The 17985-nt window shown below is 41.2% G+C and overlaps 1 protein-coding gene across 1 annotated transcript; it reads right to left on the reverse strand.

Annotated features, from left to right (window-relative positions):
- Nucleotides 1-14989: 14989 nt before the first annotated feature.
- Nucleotides 14990-15644, reverse strand: LOC107273069. Its single transcript, XM_015750869.1, has 2 exons — nt 15491-15644; nt 14990-15256 (listed from the first exon to the last, which is right to left on the reverse strand). Exons 1-2 carry the CDS (start codon nt 15631-15633, stop codon nt 15100-15102), a joined length of 300 nt encoding a protein of 99 aa, XP_015606355.1. The 5' UTR covers nt 15634-15644; the 3' UTR covers nt 14990-15099.
- Between the last annotated feature and the right edge of the window lie 2341 nt (nt 15645-17985).

The following is a 17985-nucleotide window of genomic DNA, read 5'->3' on the forward strand; positions in this document are numbered from 1 at the left end:
TTAAGACCTTTCCCGTACATTACAATCTCCTAGGTAGATGCTTAATAGAGGTACATGTTTCTCTACAAAAAACTTGGTGTGCCAGTGACTAGCTCCAATATATGGTCCATTGAAGTAAGGACGGCATAAAATTCATAGCTTTGCTGACGATAGCTTTATTAGTAACACAACGGCACGAGCCGAAGCCAAAGTGACTGGAACATCTCTTCGTTGGAGGAGGCAGCCATGAGAAGAGCAAGGAAGGCTTCCAAAGTGGATGTATTTCATAACAGCGCGCGAGAACAAAGTTTACTTTATCGCACTAGTGCGAGAAGAAAGCACAAGTGAGATAATGTAAAATTGGGCCGATTTGCGAATGCGCAGCATTTTTATCGTATCCATAGTTATAAAGCGCCACTTTCGCCACACTTCGGAGGCACGAAAAGTAGTGTTTTTCATGCAAAAACAAAAAAAAACCTGCGAACAAATCGGCTCCCTTGACCACAACCAAAAGCCTTTATTTCCTCCGATTTTACATTTATTTTACGCTCTTACATTTGTCGTGCCCTCTCGCCGGGCCGTTCCTCACACATACCAGTACACCACAGGCTTTTTGCTTGGCTAATTTATTGGATTTGATTTAATATTTTTGCTTGGTATTTTTTTAGCAAGGATTTATTTTTTATGAAATGGCTACACTTCTAATACTTGGCGTAACCGTTTTGTTTTGAAAAAACATTTTTGGTGTTATACCTATATACACATGTGTGCGTGTGTGTTATATTATAATTATATTTAATTTATATTATTCGTGATATAATAATATTCCAAATACATTTATATATCGTGCATGAATGAAAAAAAAAATTCAATAGTCCACGGGCAGGCATCGAACGCGTGTCGTCAGCGTGGTAGTCTGGCACTCTATCCTTGCGCTGCGGCGCTACTTGAAATTTCATTCTAACACAACTAGTACACATGATACGCCACATATTTTAAATCGCTTTTTTCGGCTTATAACTCAACGTTGGGTCGTATGCCTTGAACATCCTTCTCTCGTGATGCTATACTACATTCCTGATAACTTTCATTCGAATCCGTGACCCCCAGTTGGTCTACTTCCCTCGTCAGTATTGAAGCTCTTGGAAGCGCGACTGTAGAATCCGGATTAACTTTTCAATAGGATGCCAAGAGGCGGTTTTTAACTCATTTTATGCCTAACGAAATACAATATTGTTTGGCTTGGCTTGGCGATTGCGATGCGAACGCGTCCGGCGTGCTCGGCGACCGTCATTTGAGAGGTCATCACATATGAATTCGAATTCGGCGATATTACACGTGGAATTACAATGTGCAAAGTAACCGTTTTGCACACGCGTTTGACAGTGCGGGAATGAGGCACTTTGCGCACGCAAACCCGTGCGCAAAATCGAATTTTGCGCACGCTGTTAGGAAAAAATACTTTCGGGCAAATGGTGCTACGTGTACACCAGGTGCCATTTAATATCTATCGAGAGGAAAGGGTGTCTAATTAGCAACTCAGCTAAAACAAATTTCTATAAAAACATTACTTCAATACACTCAGGGTATGATGCCCGAGGTTGAGGAGGCGGAGCAAGATGAGGCGGAGAGAAATTAATTTCTGAGAAATTATAATGTGTAATTCATGAACGGAGGAAAGTAAAACTGTACTGTCTGATGAGAGTGAGTCTTGGAGAAAATTAGGGATGTTAGTTAGCGGGGGTGGATTGTTGGAGTAGGGTTAGGGATTATTAATATTGGTTCGGCTAGAGGAATTTTTAAGGAAAAGAGCATGGGGTGGTTAAAGAAATTAATTCATTGGTGCTGGGAATTTGGGCGGGGGTACTCTGCATAAGGGTGAAAGAATTGCTGGATCAGGATTGGATGAGGATGACTTCTTTGTAAATGAATAAGGATTTTTTAGTGAGGTTTTCTAGGAAGGGTCATAGAGTCATAAAGTCGGGAACGTCCGCATATGTATCGCATAAATAACGTCAAAAACGGTCAAGACCATAGACTAAATACATTCTATAAACGTTTCCGTTAGGTTCACTTGATTGTGCATAGGCCTAGAACCCGTATGCTAGATAACCAGTCGCTATGTGATAAAAACCAGACCCCACTGTTTAGTCTTCCGATGCCTAGTCATAGACCACGTACGTAGGATCTGATTTTCCACGCGGACGTAACACTAGTTACTATTTGAAGTGGATCAGTAATTTCTTTTCCAATTTCAGCCAAACGAAGTCCTATTTCAAAAAATCAAAAAGTAGGTTCTAGAAAATTCAATTACCTTTCGAATGACGTCGGTTTTTTCGGGACTGGTTGAAAATTGTTCAGTAAGGGTGGAATCATGCAAATGTATGTAAAAGTCGGTGCAAATCATGCAAATGTATGTAAATGTATGTAAAATCTCTTTTTGTGATGCGCTTTGAAATCAAGGAAGTTTTGTGACAAAATATGAGATTAGGACAAATTTCAATCGAATCGGTTGATCTTCAGTTACCCTTGAAAAGCCATTTCAGCTTTCTGGGTGCATAACTTCTTCTGAGATCATCCAATTGAGGCACCTAGATGGGGTTTTCTACACTTCGCGAGCTGCTCTTTCGTTTGGCAAGAACCATTGAATACATTTTCAGTGATGTATATGAATCGTATATGAATTCTCAAGGTCACTGCGAAACCGACTTTTACATACATTTGCATGATTCCACACTTACTGAACAATTTTCAACCAGTCCCGAAAAAACCGACGTCATTCGAAAGGTAATTGAATTTTCTAGAACCTACTTTTTGATTTTTTGAAATAGGACTTGGTTTGGCTGAAATTGGAAAAAAACTACTGGTTGACTTCAATTGAGCACTATTGTACAATCTTTAAGGGGATGCTGGAGTAGAACATACTACCAACCGAAATAGGCAAATGCTGTTGACATTGCGAGCGGTCATTTTTTCTTTTTTTTTTCATTTCTTGTTTGTACTCCAGCATCTCGTTTGCAAAAACAAGGAGATCCCGTGAATTGCCTAATATATCTAACTATGTTTTAAATATATTCTGATGAAAATAACATACTAAAAAATTACCTATAAGTATAAAAACAAAGTTTATTTAAAAAGTTTAAAAAAATGTTACCTTATACAATATTATAAGTAAGTCTTAAGTTTCGATATGTTCTGCAATTCAGCGTTCAGTTCAGAGTTTAACGCTTTTGTAATTTTTATTATTACAAATAAATGCAGTTAAAAATATTTTTGGGCAGTTTATTGAGGACCAATAATTTCACGGCAACCCTATTATGTACGTGTTACGTTATTGTTAAGTTTGTGTGACGTACGTAATATGTAAATAGACCAAGGATATTTATACTAAATGACAGAACCATTCTGTAACGATACACTTATTTGTTATATAAATATTATGTATTGTTACGTAATTGTTATGAAATATTTGTCTTATTGTGGGACCTTATTGAGTGAAAAATAATGTATCACTGGTGCATCACCAGTGATGATATTTTGACATAACGCGTTATTTTTTGTTACGTAATTGTTATATCAAAGTTACGGATCTGTCTTTGGTGGGAAGATGCGGCTAATTTAAAACAATTAATGTCATAGGGACCAACGGGCCCTTATAATTCCAATAACAAGGAATAACGATTCTTTACGCAACATAAATAATAAAACTGAACACAAAACTAAAAACTAAACATCGATACAAGAAAACGGATCCTCCAGATCGCTACCGTGTTGGCTAGCATCGGATCCTTACGATCGTGCAAGCGGAAGGCGACGCGTGCTGTCTGGATCGAAGTTCCAGCAGCTAAATCTATGATCCCATTACTCTTGATCAATTACACAATTATTGAACTTGGTAGCGTCACTCACCTCGAATCGCCTTTGCCAAGTCGTCTAAGTCTTCTCTATCCATCCTTCTTTCACTCTCACTTTATTTCTCTCCCTTTCTATTTCTCTTCGTCTTCTCGTCTCACTCTCTACTCTCACAGCACTTTTGGCTTTACTCCGTACATAAGGTCGGCTACACCGCAAGTGACGCTACCCGAACATTCGCCCGCTAACGTGCCCTAGTGGTGCGGAGGAATATTATCCTCGGCCACAATCAAATTTGCGATAGTCCCTACGCCGCCCAATTCGCCCGCGATCTTCAATTGTTTCCTTGATTCTAGAAAAATAGATCCGCGCATCCTCTCCTCTTCTGGGCGATTACAGTGTCTTTTCTCGAGGCGGGAATCACATTCGCACCCTATCCCTCGTTGTACGGCTCCAGGCACCACTACAACCCCCTGATGCAGCCAGAATCTTGGATCTTCTACTTCTGTAGGTGGCCTCGCTCAGTGGTGCTCTACGGTCGCACTGGCCCTCCTCCTGTTGACTACGTCACGCCAGAGCTGCTGGTCGCATTGGCCAGGCCCCTCTGCTGTAGTCAGGGCCGTCGTTGGTGTACCACGGGCCTCGTTACTTATATTTTTTCATGTCGGTTCCCTTACGGGACCGACCACCGCTGGTCGGTAAAATGGTTGCTAAAATACAAAATACACACCCCGAAGGGAATTAATACACATTCTAAATGCTAAATTCAGTCCACACTCGACGCAAATGTTACGTTGCCTTGCGTACCTCACGGTGTAGTTCTTTTACCGCCGATTTTCTCTCATTTGTGACGTGCACAAAGTGCCACGTCACAATACATACGTGATTCCCCAGAATCGCACCACCACATTTAATAAATTTCCTTATCTCGCTCAACCTAGGCTCCGCACGACAATCCACTAGCGAAATTCCGTATAGAAAATTATTCTTAAGGTTTCCGTTTGTGAACGTCTATTATCGACCTTTTTGTCACTTCAGATCACGTTTCGTATTATTGATTGAGTTTTGCTTTTTGTTAAACTGTAATCAATCTCGACTCTCGAGTCCCTCTATAGTTGGATGTCGCCGGGATCCTGCTGCTGCCATTAAGCCGAAGAAGCCCTGGAGTACCAGGGAGGGGACTCCGCCATTTCTGTGAGCCGGCGAGGGCTGCCCTATGGGCCTATCCGCCGCCGATATGACCAGCAGGGAGATGAGGTTTTCCTCCCTGGCCCGCCCAAGGCCTGCCGATCACCTACGACAGTGCCTCCATCCGACTGAGAAGCCGCCTGAGTATCCTCGACCCGCCAGGCCCAGCGAGTTTCGAGGGCCGTACCCACAGGATCGCCGCTCATCTCCACTCAGCTGATTCCGCCGCTGCGTGTCGACGCTCGGGAGAGCTCGGCTACCCTCGTCAACGTTCGTCTCGTTCCGGTGCCGTCCCGCCTCACCTGTGCCCGCTTGCCGAAGATCGTCGATCGATAATTCATTGTCGTGCGAAGTTTCAAAGCGAATCCACGTGCAAAGAAGTTTTGAGAGAGAGATAACCAAAGAGAGCTAAAGAGAGAGAGGGAGAGAAAGGGATAAAGAGCGAATATTGCCTTGAGGGCTGATTATATTGAGCTTTACACTTTAATTTTCTATTTTGTGGTGAGATCTTTCGCTTTTCTTAATATTTTCTGATTTTTGTTTATTGATGATTATAGCCATGTGCAGGGCCAAACCGTCCGTTTAGCCGGTGACGAATTTTCTTTGCCGTTATCGGGCGAATGTCTTTCCGCCTATTATAGTATAAAGAACGATAGTGCCGTTATCATTTATATTCTTGAGTTTCCGATTTTGCGCTTTTCTTATATGATTTGTTATTTCTATTCTTTTTGTGATTAACGAACATTCTAGAACCTTCGCCTAGTGTACATACATATGGGAATCTGCCTGCCAGAGCACTCGACCCTAGGTTGACCGGCTTGATGTTCGACAGCCAGATTCTCCCGTTGCCTAATTATATTATTTTGCCGATTATTATAAGATATCGTCTACAGTCAAATTATTATTCTTGTGACTCCGCAAAATTACTGTGAAACTTTCGAACAATAAGTTCCGTTAAATTTAGTGGCGAGCCCACGCCGTCTTTATTCGGAGTAATTGGAATCGTATTCTTTCTCCTATTTTCCTCTTTCGACCTGGGATACCTTACACTGAATTCTTTTCTTTTTGGCTAAATTTTCTTTGATTTTGCTGAAGTGCGATTCCGAATTTAGTATTCCTACTTTTGTATGCGATATCTTCTGTTCTTATTTCTGTGATTTGTTGTTGGGGTGTCGTATCTGATTATCGTTGCCGAACATTATTGTAATTTCGTCTTTCTCTTCCTTGTGGAATCTTTGTGAATTTTGCGTATCGCGACCGTTCTTCTGACGTCGCGCGCTAGCCGCCCTCCGAGGCGACCTTGCTTGTTGACGTTCCTCGACGTCGCGCCTTCGGCCGATTTCGAAATTGTACTACCCGTTCTGAGAACATCTTACCGCTACAACGATAATTAAATACTCGTTATACTAATTTATATTTTCCTGACTGTGATATTTTTATGTGCCATATGCTGTTCTAATTTATTGTGATCTTTTCTATCTTTTGTGCTACTTTTCGGTATTCGCGATTTTGTACTTGTGTGAAAGAACCCGCGCGTCCCATCGTTTTCTCGGGTTCATACTGCTTTGTAAATTTTGTTTAAGTGATCCTTTCGTATTACGGCTGTCGACCGTGGTTATAATTTCGCGCGTGCGAGAATTGGAACCGCGCAGTCGTTCCGGTGTCGGTCCGGTGTCGTTCCGCTGCCGTTCCTTGCGTTCCGATTTCTTTCAATATCGCTATTTGGTTATTTTATTTCAAAACGAATTTTTTAGTTTATTCCGAGTAATTCGATTATTCCGACCGTATTAGTTTCCGTGGATACCGCTTTCCAGAAGTATCGAGGACGCGTCTTACTCGCGTGCGCGCTCACGCGTAGTGCCTTCGCTGCCATGATTTTCCGATAAATATCCTGCGTCTATAATTTCCGAAATTCTAGTTGGTGACTCTTATTTCTTTTGCATTGTATAGCTTTCATTTTTTGGATACCGATCATTGTGAATTAATTTTAAAACTTTTGTAAAACTATGCTTGGCTTTCTCGCGCAACCATCAGTAATGCCTGAAATACTGCTTTTGTACTGTTGCTATTGAGTTTCTCAATTTATTGGATTTTGTTTTTGCTTACTACAGCTCTGGCGCGTTAACTAACCGGTTTAGATTATTTTATTGTCATTTTTCGTATCGCTTTCCTATAAGTCCTTGGCTGGATGCCTTCCTACTTTACCTCTTGAACGCCGCGATGCTTCCGACGAGCTAGCCTCTGAAGCGGCGTACGGTGGGACGTAGGGTGGTCTAATTTAGTATTATCTTAAAAGTTCCGGGTAACCTTTAGGTTTAGCTACGTTGTCTATCCTTTTCTTGGCCGTGGTGCCCCTATCTGTTTTTGCGTGGCCGTGGTGCCCTCAGTTCGCCTGGTGGCATAGTTACTTTTAGTTCGCCTAGTGGCATATTTAGGTTTAGTTTACCTGGTGGCAATTGGTTACCCCGGATTATTGTATCGATAACGAGTCTAGAGCTCATGGTGCTCCTTAGAGGGTACCTGCCGCCTAATCAACTTTTCGAGTTTGCCGAGACTATTTACGCTCCCGATTTTCGTTTGGTCGAGTTCAGTTTTGTAGACGACAGCTTTATTGTCGCAACATACATAAATCGGGGTATTTGACTCTGATAAGTTCCTGTTGGTAGAAGCCACCTTCGATGGGATGACTCTGGTAGTCCTTCAGTTTATACGTCAACGGACGGTATTCTTCACTTGATTTATCGTGAAAATTTTAGCGGTCCAGTTGGGTATATAACCTTTCTCGAAAATGTGTTTATACTTGCTAATTCGTACATGTCTCCAACTTTAAACTTTGATCGTTTTAGCGTAGATTTAATTCTGAAATTATTGTACACCCGTTGCAATGATTCATTCTCCTTTTGAGCAGTGACATCCGTCGGTCTGATATCAATGGTGCGATGCTTAGTGTTATGGTAACAGGATACCAAATCCAATAAGATATCCAGCCACCGGTGATTACCCCGTACGCTAAATTGCATCCACATTTTACTTTTCAGAGTACGATTAAAAGCGCTCGCAGATTGATGCCTTCAAGTTACTAAATGTCAAATACAGGGTAAAACCTTGTTTTTGCATAAGATTCTTAAATTCCGAATTGTAAAACTCTCGACCTTGGTCAACATGTAATTTCTTCGGGACCCGATCCTGCACAAGTATAGATCTCATAGCTGCTGTCACGTCTTTAGCGTTCTTACTCTCCGTTCGTACGGCCCAAGCAAACTTTGGAAACATCGATAACAGTGAGCAGGTACTTATAACCTTGGTTCTCTCTAGTGTACGCTGATATATCAACGAAATCTGCTAGCCAGGTTTCATCGACTCCACGGACTTCTACGTGATAACGTTGATAATTTCTTCTGGCAGGTCTGTGCAGCTCCGTCACCACCACTAACTTTTTTCCGTCCATTCTTCAGTGCACTCAATCTGGCATCCAGCTGGAAAATGATCAGAGAGTTGCGTAACGCTAATTCTTGTCTTGGCTCAATATCAGCTTGTAGATGTTTTAACCCTTCAAGTAGTTTTTATCAATATCATTACTCAAACTGGCCGTCACTTCAAACACGGTATTGACCTCCAGCTTCACCACAATTTTCATCAGATTCAAAATCGCAGCATCGTCTAAATTCTCATGATCAGCCACACTGCAAAGTCTCTTGTTGTCCATATCGTACTGTCCGTCAACGGTAAATTTGAATCCAGTACCGGGAAGCCCTCGACTATCAGCAGTCGTGGTTCCACCACTCAATTAACGTCCAAACACGTCGACGCTTATATTTAAAATGATGATCGTGATCATTTTATCGAATTAATACACAATATCCGCTCGCGCACTCTTCGATAATCGATACAATTTCATTCGAATGACTGGGGTTACCTGCTTATCGAGATGCAAGGAGCAAGCGAAGGTGGTCTACCAGTTCCTTGGGATCGTCCCAGTACACGTAATCCGTTTATCTATCCTCGGCAGCGATGATGTACCATGGTACGATACCTTTACCTGTTACGGAGGGCTGTTTATTCAGTTTTGCAATAATGTTTCTAAATTTTAAACTCTTATTCTTACGAATGGCACAATCAGGTTTATAATAATTTTTATGTGCATTCGTTGTTGTAGTTATGTTTTTTTAATTGTCCATGTCATGCTGGGTGACATTACTTTCGTCAGGTACCTTCCTGTGTACCCTTCGACCAAACCGGTAGTTTTCAAATAACTCGTATCGGCTATATGAATTCGATGACCTTTAAAACTGATAAGTGAATCGCCGGCCGTCCATTTGTTTTTGATGAGTAACGCACACCATAGGTAGTATCCAGATATTTTCCTTGATGCGATAGCAGCATATCGAGATACTGTTACATAGGATTGTTCTGATTTACAGGTAATTCTACAGGCGTACTGCGTCATCGTTATTTCCTTCATCTTTATCAATCTATTTGTCTTCTTCTTCTTCTTCTTCTACTTGCTCATCATCGACTCCTTCGAAAGAATAATTTTTTAGTGACTTGAAGGATTCATCAACCGCTCTAATCGTATTATCTGCTTTTACGTACATCTTGCTTTATTTCATCTTTGATTTCATCCTTAATCTCGCCTATAATAAGATTACGCTCCAGCTGAGAAGCGTTCACTAGTTTCTGCAGTGGAGTCACTACCGGCTTGAAGACCTCATTCATCGTCTGTTCGACGTTCTCTCTAGTCAATTTTACCAGTCTATGCCTATTGTAAATCGCATCGCTGGGTTTAGCGATTTGACGTAAGATGCCTTTTTGCTCCTGGAGTTTTCTGTGTTGCATGTTGTTATTGCTTAATCCGAAACGCTACTGCATTCATTTTTTCAATGATCATCCATTTATGCTTACGAAGCAATCGAATCATTTTCTGTATCTACCTTCGTCGAGCTAGCTGTCCTTGTCGATTACGAGAAACCCATACTTATCACCGTTTCAGCATGTCGAACACAGATCTTAAACTGTGGGTAAGTCATATCAGTATTTACATAGTCATCGTACACATGCTTAAGATTTATTTCATCCTGCTTGAAGAGCACGAGCAGATTAGCATCGTCCCGTATCAGTTGTTTGGGAATGTGAGCGTACGTCTGACAGAGATAGAAACACTCAACGTCCCTGTGCCGTCTCATGCTGAAGAAGGTTCTGATGTTAATCTGTTTCTCGCAAGCTATGTCGTAATAAATAATTATCGAGTTTCGACATGCCTCTTTCGGTGGCAGCACTTATTCGTGTTCCGTAAAGGGAAAATAGTCAACGCCGTCCACGAATGCGAGTTAACGTTCTAAAAATTTGTACTTTGGCAGATCAAACGATTTTGAGTATACGTAGATGTTTTCGAATCTTAATCCGTTAGGATGAGTTATGAGTGCGAGCAATGCGTTCGTATTGCCGCAATTGAATGGTCTGTAAAACACTGCTCGTATACTGTTTGGCAGTAATTCGCCGTGTCGCTTGGCCTCCTTCTTCTCCTTTAATCGCACGATTTTGTCAAAATTCGTTACAGGTAACCTGACCGACTGCTTCTCGAAACTCATCTCGATCTTGTCTAACGTGGAAACTATAAATTACGAGTTTATAAGGATCACTGTTCAGTCAGAACTGTTTCACTGCTGGGACATGATTTTGCATCCTAAGCGTAAACGCATTGGGAAGAAAAAATCTCATTGTGGCAATGGATTAGTCAACAGGATCATCAACAGTCTACCCGTTGAGTTACATACACCGGGTTATCAGTACTGTGGGCCCGGTACGAAACTAGCAAAGAGACTCGCGCGAGGCAATCCGCGCATCAACCCTCTCGACGCAGCCTGCAAAGAGCACGACATCGCCTACTCGAAGAATCGAGACAGCCTCGAACGCAGAGGGGTAGCGGACAGGGTACTGGCCGGCAAAGCTTGGAAGCGCGTTTTCACGAAAGACGCGAGCATCGGCGAAAAGGCAATAGCCTGGTCTGTAATGAACGTAATGAGTGCCAAGTGGCAAACTCGGTATGGGAGTTAAGAAAAAGAAGGTGCGCATCTTCTTCGACCTCCGTTAGATCTTGTCGAATACCTCGGTGTTGGTAGTGTAAAGTGTAATTACGAATGATATTAGGAATACGATACTTTCGCATGCGGACACTTATGTCTAAAGTTTCTGTGTGGACAGCTAAATGGTAAGAACAAGTTTCGTCTATACTGAGACGTTTCGTGATTTTTGAGTGTTAGGAACCACGAGACTTTTTGTAGGGTTTGTGCACTGGGCAGGCGTCTTCAGAAACAATCTAGACACTGGAGTTTTTAAGATAAACAAAAGAATGATATATTGTCCTATAAGTTACAGACTAGGTATCCTTAATATTCTATTTTGCTCTCTCTCACACATACACACACTTTATAATTGGCTCTAGTTTGCCAGTAGTACCACAGGCGACAAGAAGTGTTTTTGTTTACTTTATTATCTCTGCTAGCCTTTTGGATTGGAAAGAGGTGCTGGAACGACAATACAGCAGATTGCACAATGCGTCCGAAGACCAGCTATTGGTTCGGATGATAATGCTTCAGTACCCACAGGAGATCACAATGAACCCCGTTTGCTGAATCCCTTATCTGAAGGATAGGTTCGACTCAGACAGCTACTAATCACAGTGATATTGGGAACTGAATCTTTTTAAGGTGGGTTGTTTTTGTGGATGGTCTGCAGTCCTGACAGTTCTATTACAATAACTTTACTGCAGGAGAATGCAGAGGGAATTGGGATGCCCTTCCTGACACTAGGAGGTATCACAATGATTCCTTAGGCCTGGTATGAGCTCTGGGATGCTCAGACAGCTATTAATCACAATGATATTGGGAGCTGAGCTTTTTAAGGATTGTGGTTGTTCTGTAGTGGTCGATTCCTGACAGCTCCAGCACAATGCCTTTGATGCAGAATATCTACAAGGATAGCAGATTTCCTGATACAGGGTGGAGACACAATGCTTTCCGAGACCAGGAACTGCCGAGGATGAGTTCCCACAGTTTGCAGTACAATACTGTTCACTGGTTCACTCTGGAACAGAGGATTGGTTTTCTCCTAGCTTTTTGATAACTTACACTTTCCAAATCTTTACTAGCTTCTTGTCGTCTTGTGGTGTACAAGGGTCTTGTCGATTCGTCTAGATAGATGCGAGTGGACCGACTGATTTCCCTATCGAAGAAGCTGCTGCTTATATCCTCGATAGGAATACGTTAAAACTAGTGGGGATAACGATTTTTATCCACCCGAGGTGTTAACGCCGCTTTTTGGATTCAATATTTTAATTTACGATTTGATTTGATTATTTGTTTTGACTGATTCGATTAGCGGTTTTCTTCCAGTACCGGCTTACTGGTATTTCTATTGTATTCGGCGCGTGCCAGCTTATAGCGCGGTTTCTTGAAGTACCGGGTTACTGGTATTTCTATTGTCTTCGGCGCGTGCCGGCTTATAGCGTCTGGGCATTTGTTTGTTTTGGTTTCAGTCTGTCGACTGTATTTCGGATTCTAGGAATATTAAAAGCAATAATTTCTAATATTATATCCTCATGACTGTCGCTGTGACTAGATTCAAGGGAATTACGCAATATTAGAGATTTAAAAGTCCTGTCTTCCCTTTCCTTTATCGGCGTCGCTATGAGAGGTCGATAGGATTATTGAGGAATTCTAGGATTTGAGTAGTTCTCTCAGATGCTGTTATGCACATCCACAGTGCGCTATGCACTCTTATGTGGGGCTCTTGACGTATCAATCATCGAGAATGGATGATTGTAAAGGAAAAAGGATAGAGGATAGGGGGGTATAAGGTCGGAACGTTACAATACATATAAACGCACTGCGTAATTCTACAACGTCAGTCGAACGTTTGCGATTACGGAAGATTCATTTACGTTAACCTTATCAGACACCTCCTCCATACTCGAAGCCCAATACCTTCCTCATATCGAGCTTTCCCCGTACAAAAATTACGTTCTGGGACTCATCGAACTGCTAACCTTCGATTCCCAATGTAGAGACTATCACAATAAGCTGTACGTAGAGGACGAAGTTATCACAATACCTACTGGTAGCTACGAGATAGAGGATATCGAGAACTACATGCAAAGCGCGTTGATGGATGAGACTATCGTCATTCACATTAAGCCTAACAATAATACGTTGTGCAGCGAAATTAAGTGTAAATGTGATTTCGACTTTTGACCCAATGATTCCATAGGCCGCTCTTGTTGGGCTTCACTCATCGTATTCTGAAAGCTAATAAATTAACTATTCAGCCTTCCAAAAGTAAAAAGCACTATTAAAATATACAGTTGTCTTTATTTGAACATCCTTCTTCTAACAGCGCTAATTTAAAATATAAATGTTCAATTAGATGAAAAAAAAAATCCTCAAAAATGTTTTCAATTAACATTTTCGTTTGATTTGAATAAATTTAATATAATTAATTAATTATTAATTAATATAATTTGAATGTAAACAAAAATTTGCAAAAAGTTTAAGCAGCGAGAATCGAATCCGCGCTTTTTACGTCGAGTGGTGTCCAAATGTGTGCAGACCCCTTGCCCACGGAACCAGGTGCGGCCGTTTGCCCACGGCCCACTTGCGCACGGATCGATCTCGTAATATCCACGGACCCACTTGCGCACAGGCCCAAATTTCCGTCGACCCAGATGCCCACGGCCCACTTGCGCACAGATTGAAATCAGGTGATGCCCAGTTGCGCACAAACCCATTTGAACACAAAAGCGAATTTCTGTCTCCTGAACGATATTCCATCAGTAATTTAAGGATATTGTAAGTTATCTTTATCTGACGGAACCATTTCAAACATTTAATGCTCTCTTTAGATATATTTATCCAGTAACCTATCCAGTCTCCGAGGTTTAAACTTTCCATCCTAACCTAACCTAACCTAACCTAATTTATTTGAATGGCCCATGCTATATTGATATACGACGATACGGTATCCGGTCGTGGGGTAGAAATCTATGCGTAAGTGGGCCGTGGGCATCTGGGTTGACGGAGATTTCAATTCGTGCACCAGTGGTCCGTGGGCAACTGGATACGTGAGCAAGTGAGCCATGGGCAAACTGTCCGTGCGCATCTGGTTCTGTGGGCAAGTGGTCTGTGCGAATTTTGGTCCCTCCCTCTACGTCTAAGTTGAATACGCTACCACTTGAGCCATCTGACCGGCTGAAAGATATTACATCGAAATCTATATAACCTACGTAAATTTTCTTAAAACTTTTTTCTCGACAATGGCTGAAAAGCGCATCCTACTATTTCAACACATTACTAGTTTATTAATGACCTATTACTTGGAGGAATTTGAATCCAAACAAAATTCCACAAGGTATGATTTTCCCTTGTAAGTTCGACTACAACTCAAAAATTATATGAAGGATAAATGTGAAAGTTTAAGATGAGGCTCCTGAGTAGACTGACTGTCCTCTACGATGGATCCAAGCTTGGAGAGCATCGTGAACCTAGAAAAGGGACGTTCAAATGTTGATTTTGTGCGTTTCGGAACCATGGGACTGTCGCGGATTGTTGTTGGTTCCAACGGTCTTGTCGCGTCATCGGCACGTACCACAGAGTTCGCACTCCTAAGATTTCTCTGGTTTACGCTAAGCTAGACAATCTCTCTCTTTTCCACCCACTGGTGATATTTGTGGAAATATTCCACATGCGAATCGTCCCATGGACTTACTATGCTATGATTATCAATATATCTATGATTATCTTATTGTTAACTTATATTATGGAACAGCTAGATGCTCGTATGGACCAATTACATTTGCGAGTTGTTTGTGCTAAAAATTGTAGGGCAGGGGAGTTTAGTGGAAATGTTTGGGAGCGTAGTTGCGTCTGGCGGAACAGTAATCCTATATCACACCATTGAATTCAATAATATAGTTATATTTCTTTGTTAAAACATATTATTTAATGCAAACATTAAACGAGTAACCTACACAACACGTATAAATTCTTTCCTTAATATCAGAATTTACGACGAAGCTCCTATTTCGTACTATGGTAATCCCACAAAATGATGTTTTTCATGTTTATCCTGAATGCATTTCGAAGATCTTTTAGATTTCTGTAGGATGCACTTTAATGGACAACATAACTCAACTCCCAGTCTAGAGTCATGCATAAAATAATTTCTCAGTTCGTTGACTGGTAATCTAAAAAATAATTGATTTTATAAGAATACATAAACATGAAACTAAAAATTAAATATAGTACAATTTCTTAATAATTAAAAATATTTTGAAAATGTTGAATCTTTTATATGAATGGCTTCCTTTGATGTTAGTCACTTTTCAATGCTTAAGTAAATCTGTGTTTTTTTTGTAGATGTCTTACAGTGACTAGCAAGACTACCACACAAGCAAAAAAAATGAAGTCATAAGACGTACTTATCGATACTCCATTCTTCTACCCCATCTTCCATCATTGATAGTGCTTGACAAAAATCTTGACCTACTTTTCTAAGATGTTTAATATCGAAATGATATCCTGCTAATGAGCCCTGATCACATCCACAAAAACTGCTCTCCATGGTGTAACTTCTGAAAAGATTACAAGAATCTCACATTAGGTGACTGGGTTGAGTCTCATATTCAACATTTTTCGTAATTTTAGTGTATAACCTTTTAATTTCTTGAATACTTCGAATCAATTTTCTTTTAAAATTGTAATAGTACTTACGAGGACCTTCCGTCCAAAACGCTACAAAATAGATGTATTTTGTTATTTTGGTATAACAAAACTATAAGAGAGTATTAATTTGCAGGTGGAATAATTTGCATTCTAGTAAGCTCATACAAAAAAAAAACAAATAAATTTTTTTGATCCTTTGCTGGTTGAGTTTTTTCTAGTAATATCATAAAAAAACATAACTGTTTACTAACTATTGAGAATAGAAGATACAACAAAAATTTTGTATTTTTCCCGTATCGAAAACTACGCTTAGATTACAAATAATATAATAACATCAATTATTACCTCTATTTTTCCTTACTTAGGATTTTCTTTGAAATTTGGTACTTAGAGGGTTTGACAGTCGCTAATTACGAATATGAACTCAAAACTGATAAATTGAGAATGGCGATTCCAATACAGCCGATCAACGTGCAAAAAGTGAGTTAATTTGGGTGAAATTCGATGCTCAATAATATTTTAAATAGTTACAATATACACGTTGTCGTATGATAGTTTATCAGGCCAGATTACCTTTCTCTGACCTGATAGCTACAAAAAAAGGATTTACACGTCTAATGTAACTCCTGTTTCCGGATTTCCTAAGATGGTATAAATGTTACTCTATCCGGGGAGCAGGGGTACCTTCGCTAGACCGATCAGAGATCCCCGAATCTACGATTACCACACAAATCTGTAAGGTAAGCCGATGGGCGCCACATATCCAGTGATACCTACAGGGAAAGGTAGTAGAATGCACCAAGATAGCGAAAGGAAACAAAGATCCGACGATACTATGACCGATGAGTCGCGGAAGTCCAACTAACTAAATCCCTATAAGGCACAGGAGAGGGGCAGAGTAATTAGGAAGTAAGAGTCGTAATTTCGTAATCAAAATTTAACAATTTATTGCTCCTGGCAAAAGAATATAACAAATAACAGAGACCCGACAAGAATACGGAAAAGCTACCAGAGGTAGTCGATACAGGGACTAATAGATATGGATAATAGAATGCTCCTAAACGTGGCCGAAAAGCTCTGCAAGATAATGAGCGGAATTGTCAGTACACAAGCCCGTACACAGGCAGCACAAAAAGTACACATGTACTAAGATAGGCGTACTCACAGATACATATTGTGACGCGAATTTTTGGAAATACACGCCACAAACGACCTGCAGAAATAGGGACGTAGGAAATATAAATTCAAACGCTCCAAACGTCATTCGTAGGTTAAGACGCACCGATTCCTTAGTATTAAGCAACCAGCCTGTCGTCCGTCCTAATGTTTATTTGTTTGGCTTTATTCCATACTGCTTGTTTTCTTTTTTTTTCTTTTCTTCCTTTGGTGTAATGTATGACGCGTTGATGCAACCGCTTGGTGCGAGCGCTGATAGATCGAAATCGAACAACGGGAGAAGTGAGGAAAGAGGAGGTGATTTTGGTGATAATGGGAGACCGACTGTCGCTGATCCACGAGGAGGGGCTGCTGCCACCAAGGACCCAGGAGGGTTCCAGAGTACCCGGGATGGCGCTCCAGCTTTCGTCTGCCAACCGTCCAGCTGGGACGTCCTACTATCGACGCAGCCATCGCCGCCGACCACGAGTCGACTTGTCCCCTTCGTCCTGTCGCGAGGCCGCGAGTATATCTACGGCGGGCTCATGTCGAAGTACCGCCGGAAACAGGGAGCGAGTGCCATCAGAACCGCGGACGCCCGCGCTCCCTAGCCTACGAACAGACCGCAGCACCCGAAGACTCCCGAACGTGCCGCCGACATCATCGGTCATCTTCGTGAATAGCTATGATCCTCACCGCAATATATCCCTTAAGCGATTGATTCTAAGTACGATGATTTGTCATGGTTCCATCAGCACCAAAATAATGTAAATAGTCGGGGTCAAGAGGTCTTGAGCTCGGTGAAATTGAAACGAGGATTCACTAACGTTTGGAGCTGCTTAGGTAGTGGTCATATCTAGGGAATGTAGTAAGAATAGGCAAACGAGAACAAAGGAATCAGGAGAGAGAATTAACGAAATTGAGAAAGAAGGATCGAAGGAAGGAAGGAAGGAAGCCCTTTTGGCCCTTGTCTGAAGATCTATTCTCGTTTTCTGATACAATATTTGGTGAGACCCTTGATTATCCATTATAAATTGGCAATATATAATTTCTTGGTGTCAGTGAAAAAGTACCGTTTAGGCCTTCTGCTTCAGCG

This window comes from Cephus cinctus, unplaced genomic scaffold (genome assembly GCF_000341935.2).
Source record: "Cephus cinctus unplaced genomic scaffold, Ccin1 Ccin1_scaffold1355, whole genome shotgun sequence".
In the NCBI taxonomy this organism is placed as follows: Eukaryota; Metazoa; Arthropoda; class Insecta; order Hymenoptera; family Cephidae; genus Cephus; species Cephus cinctus.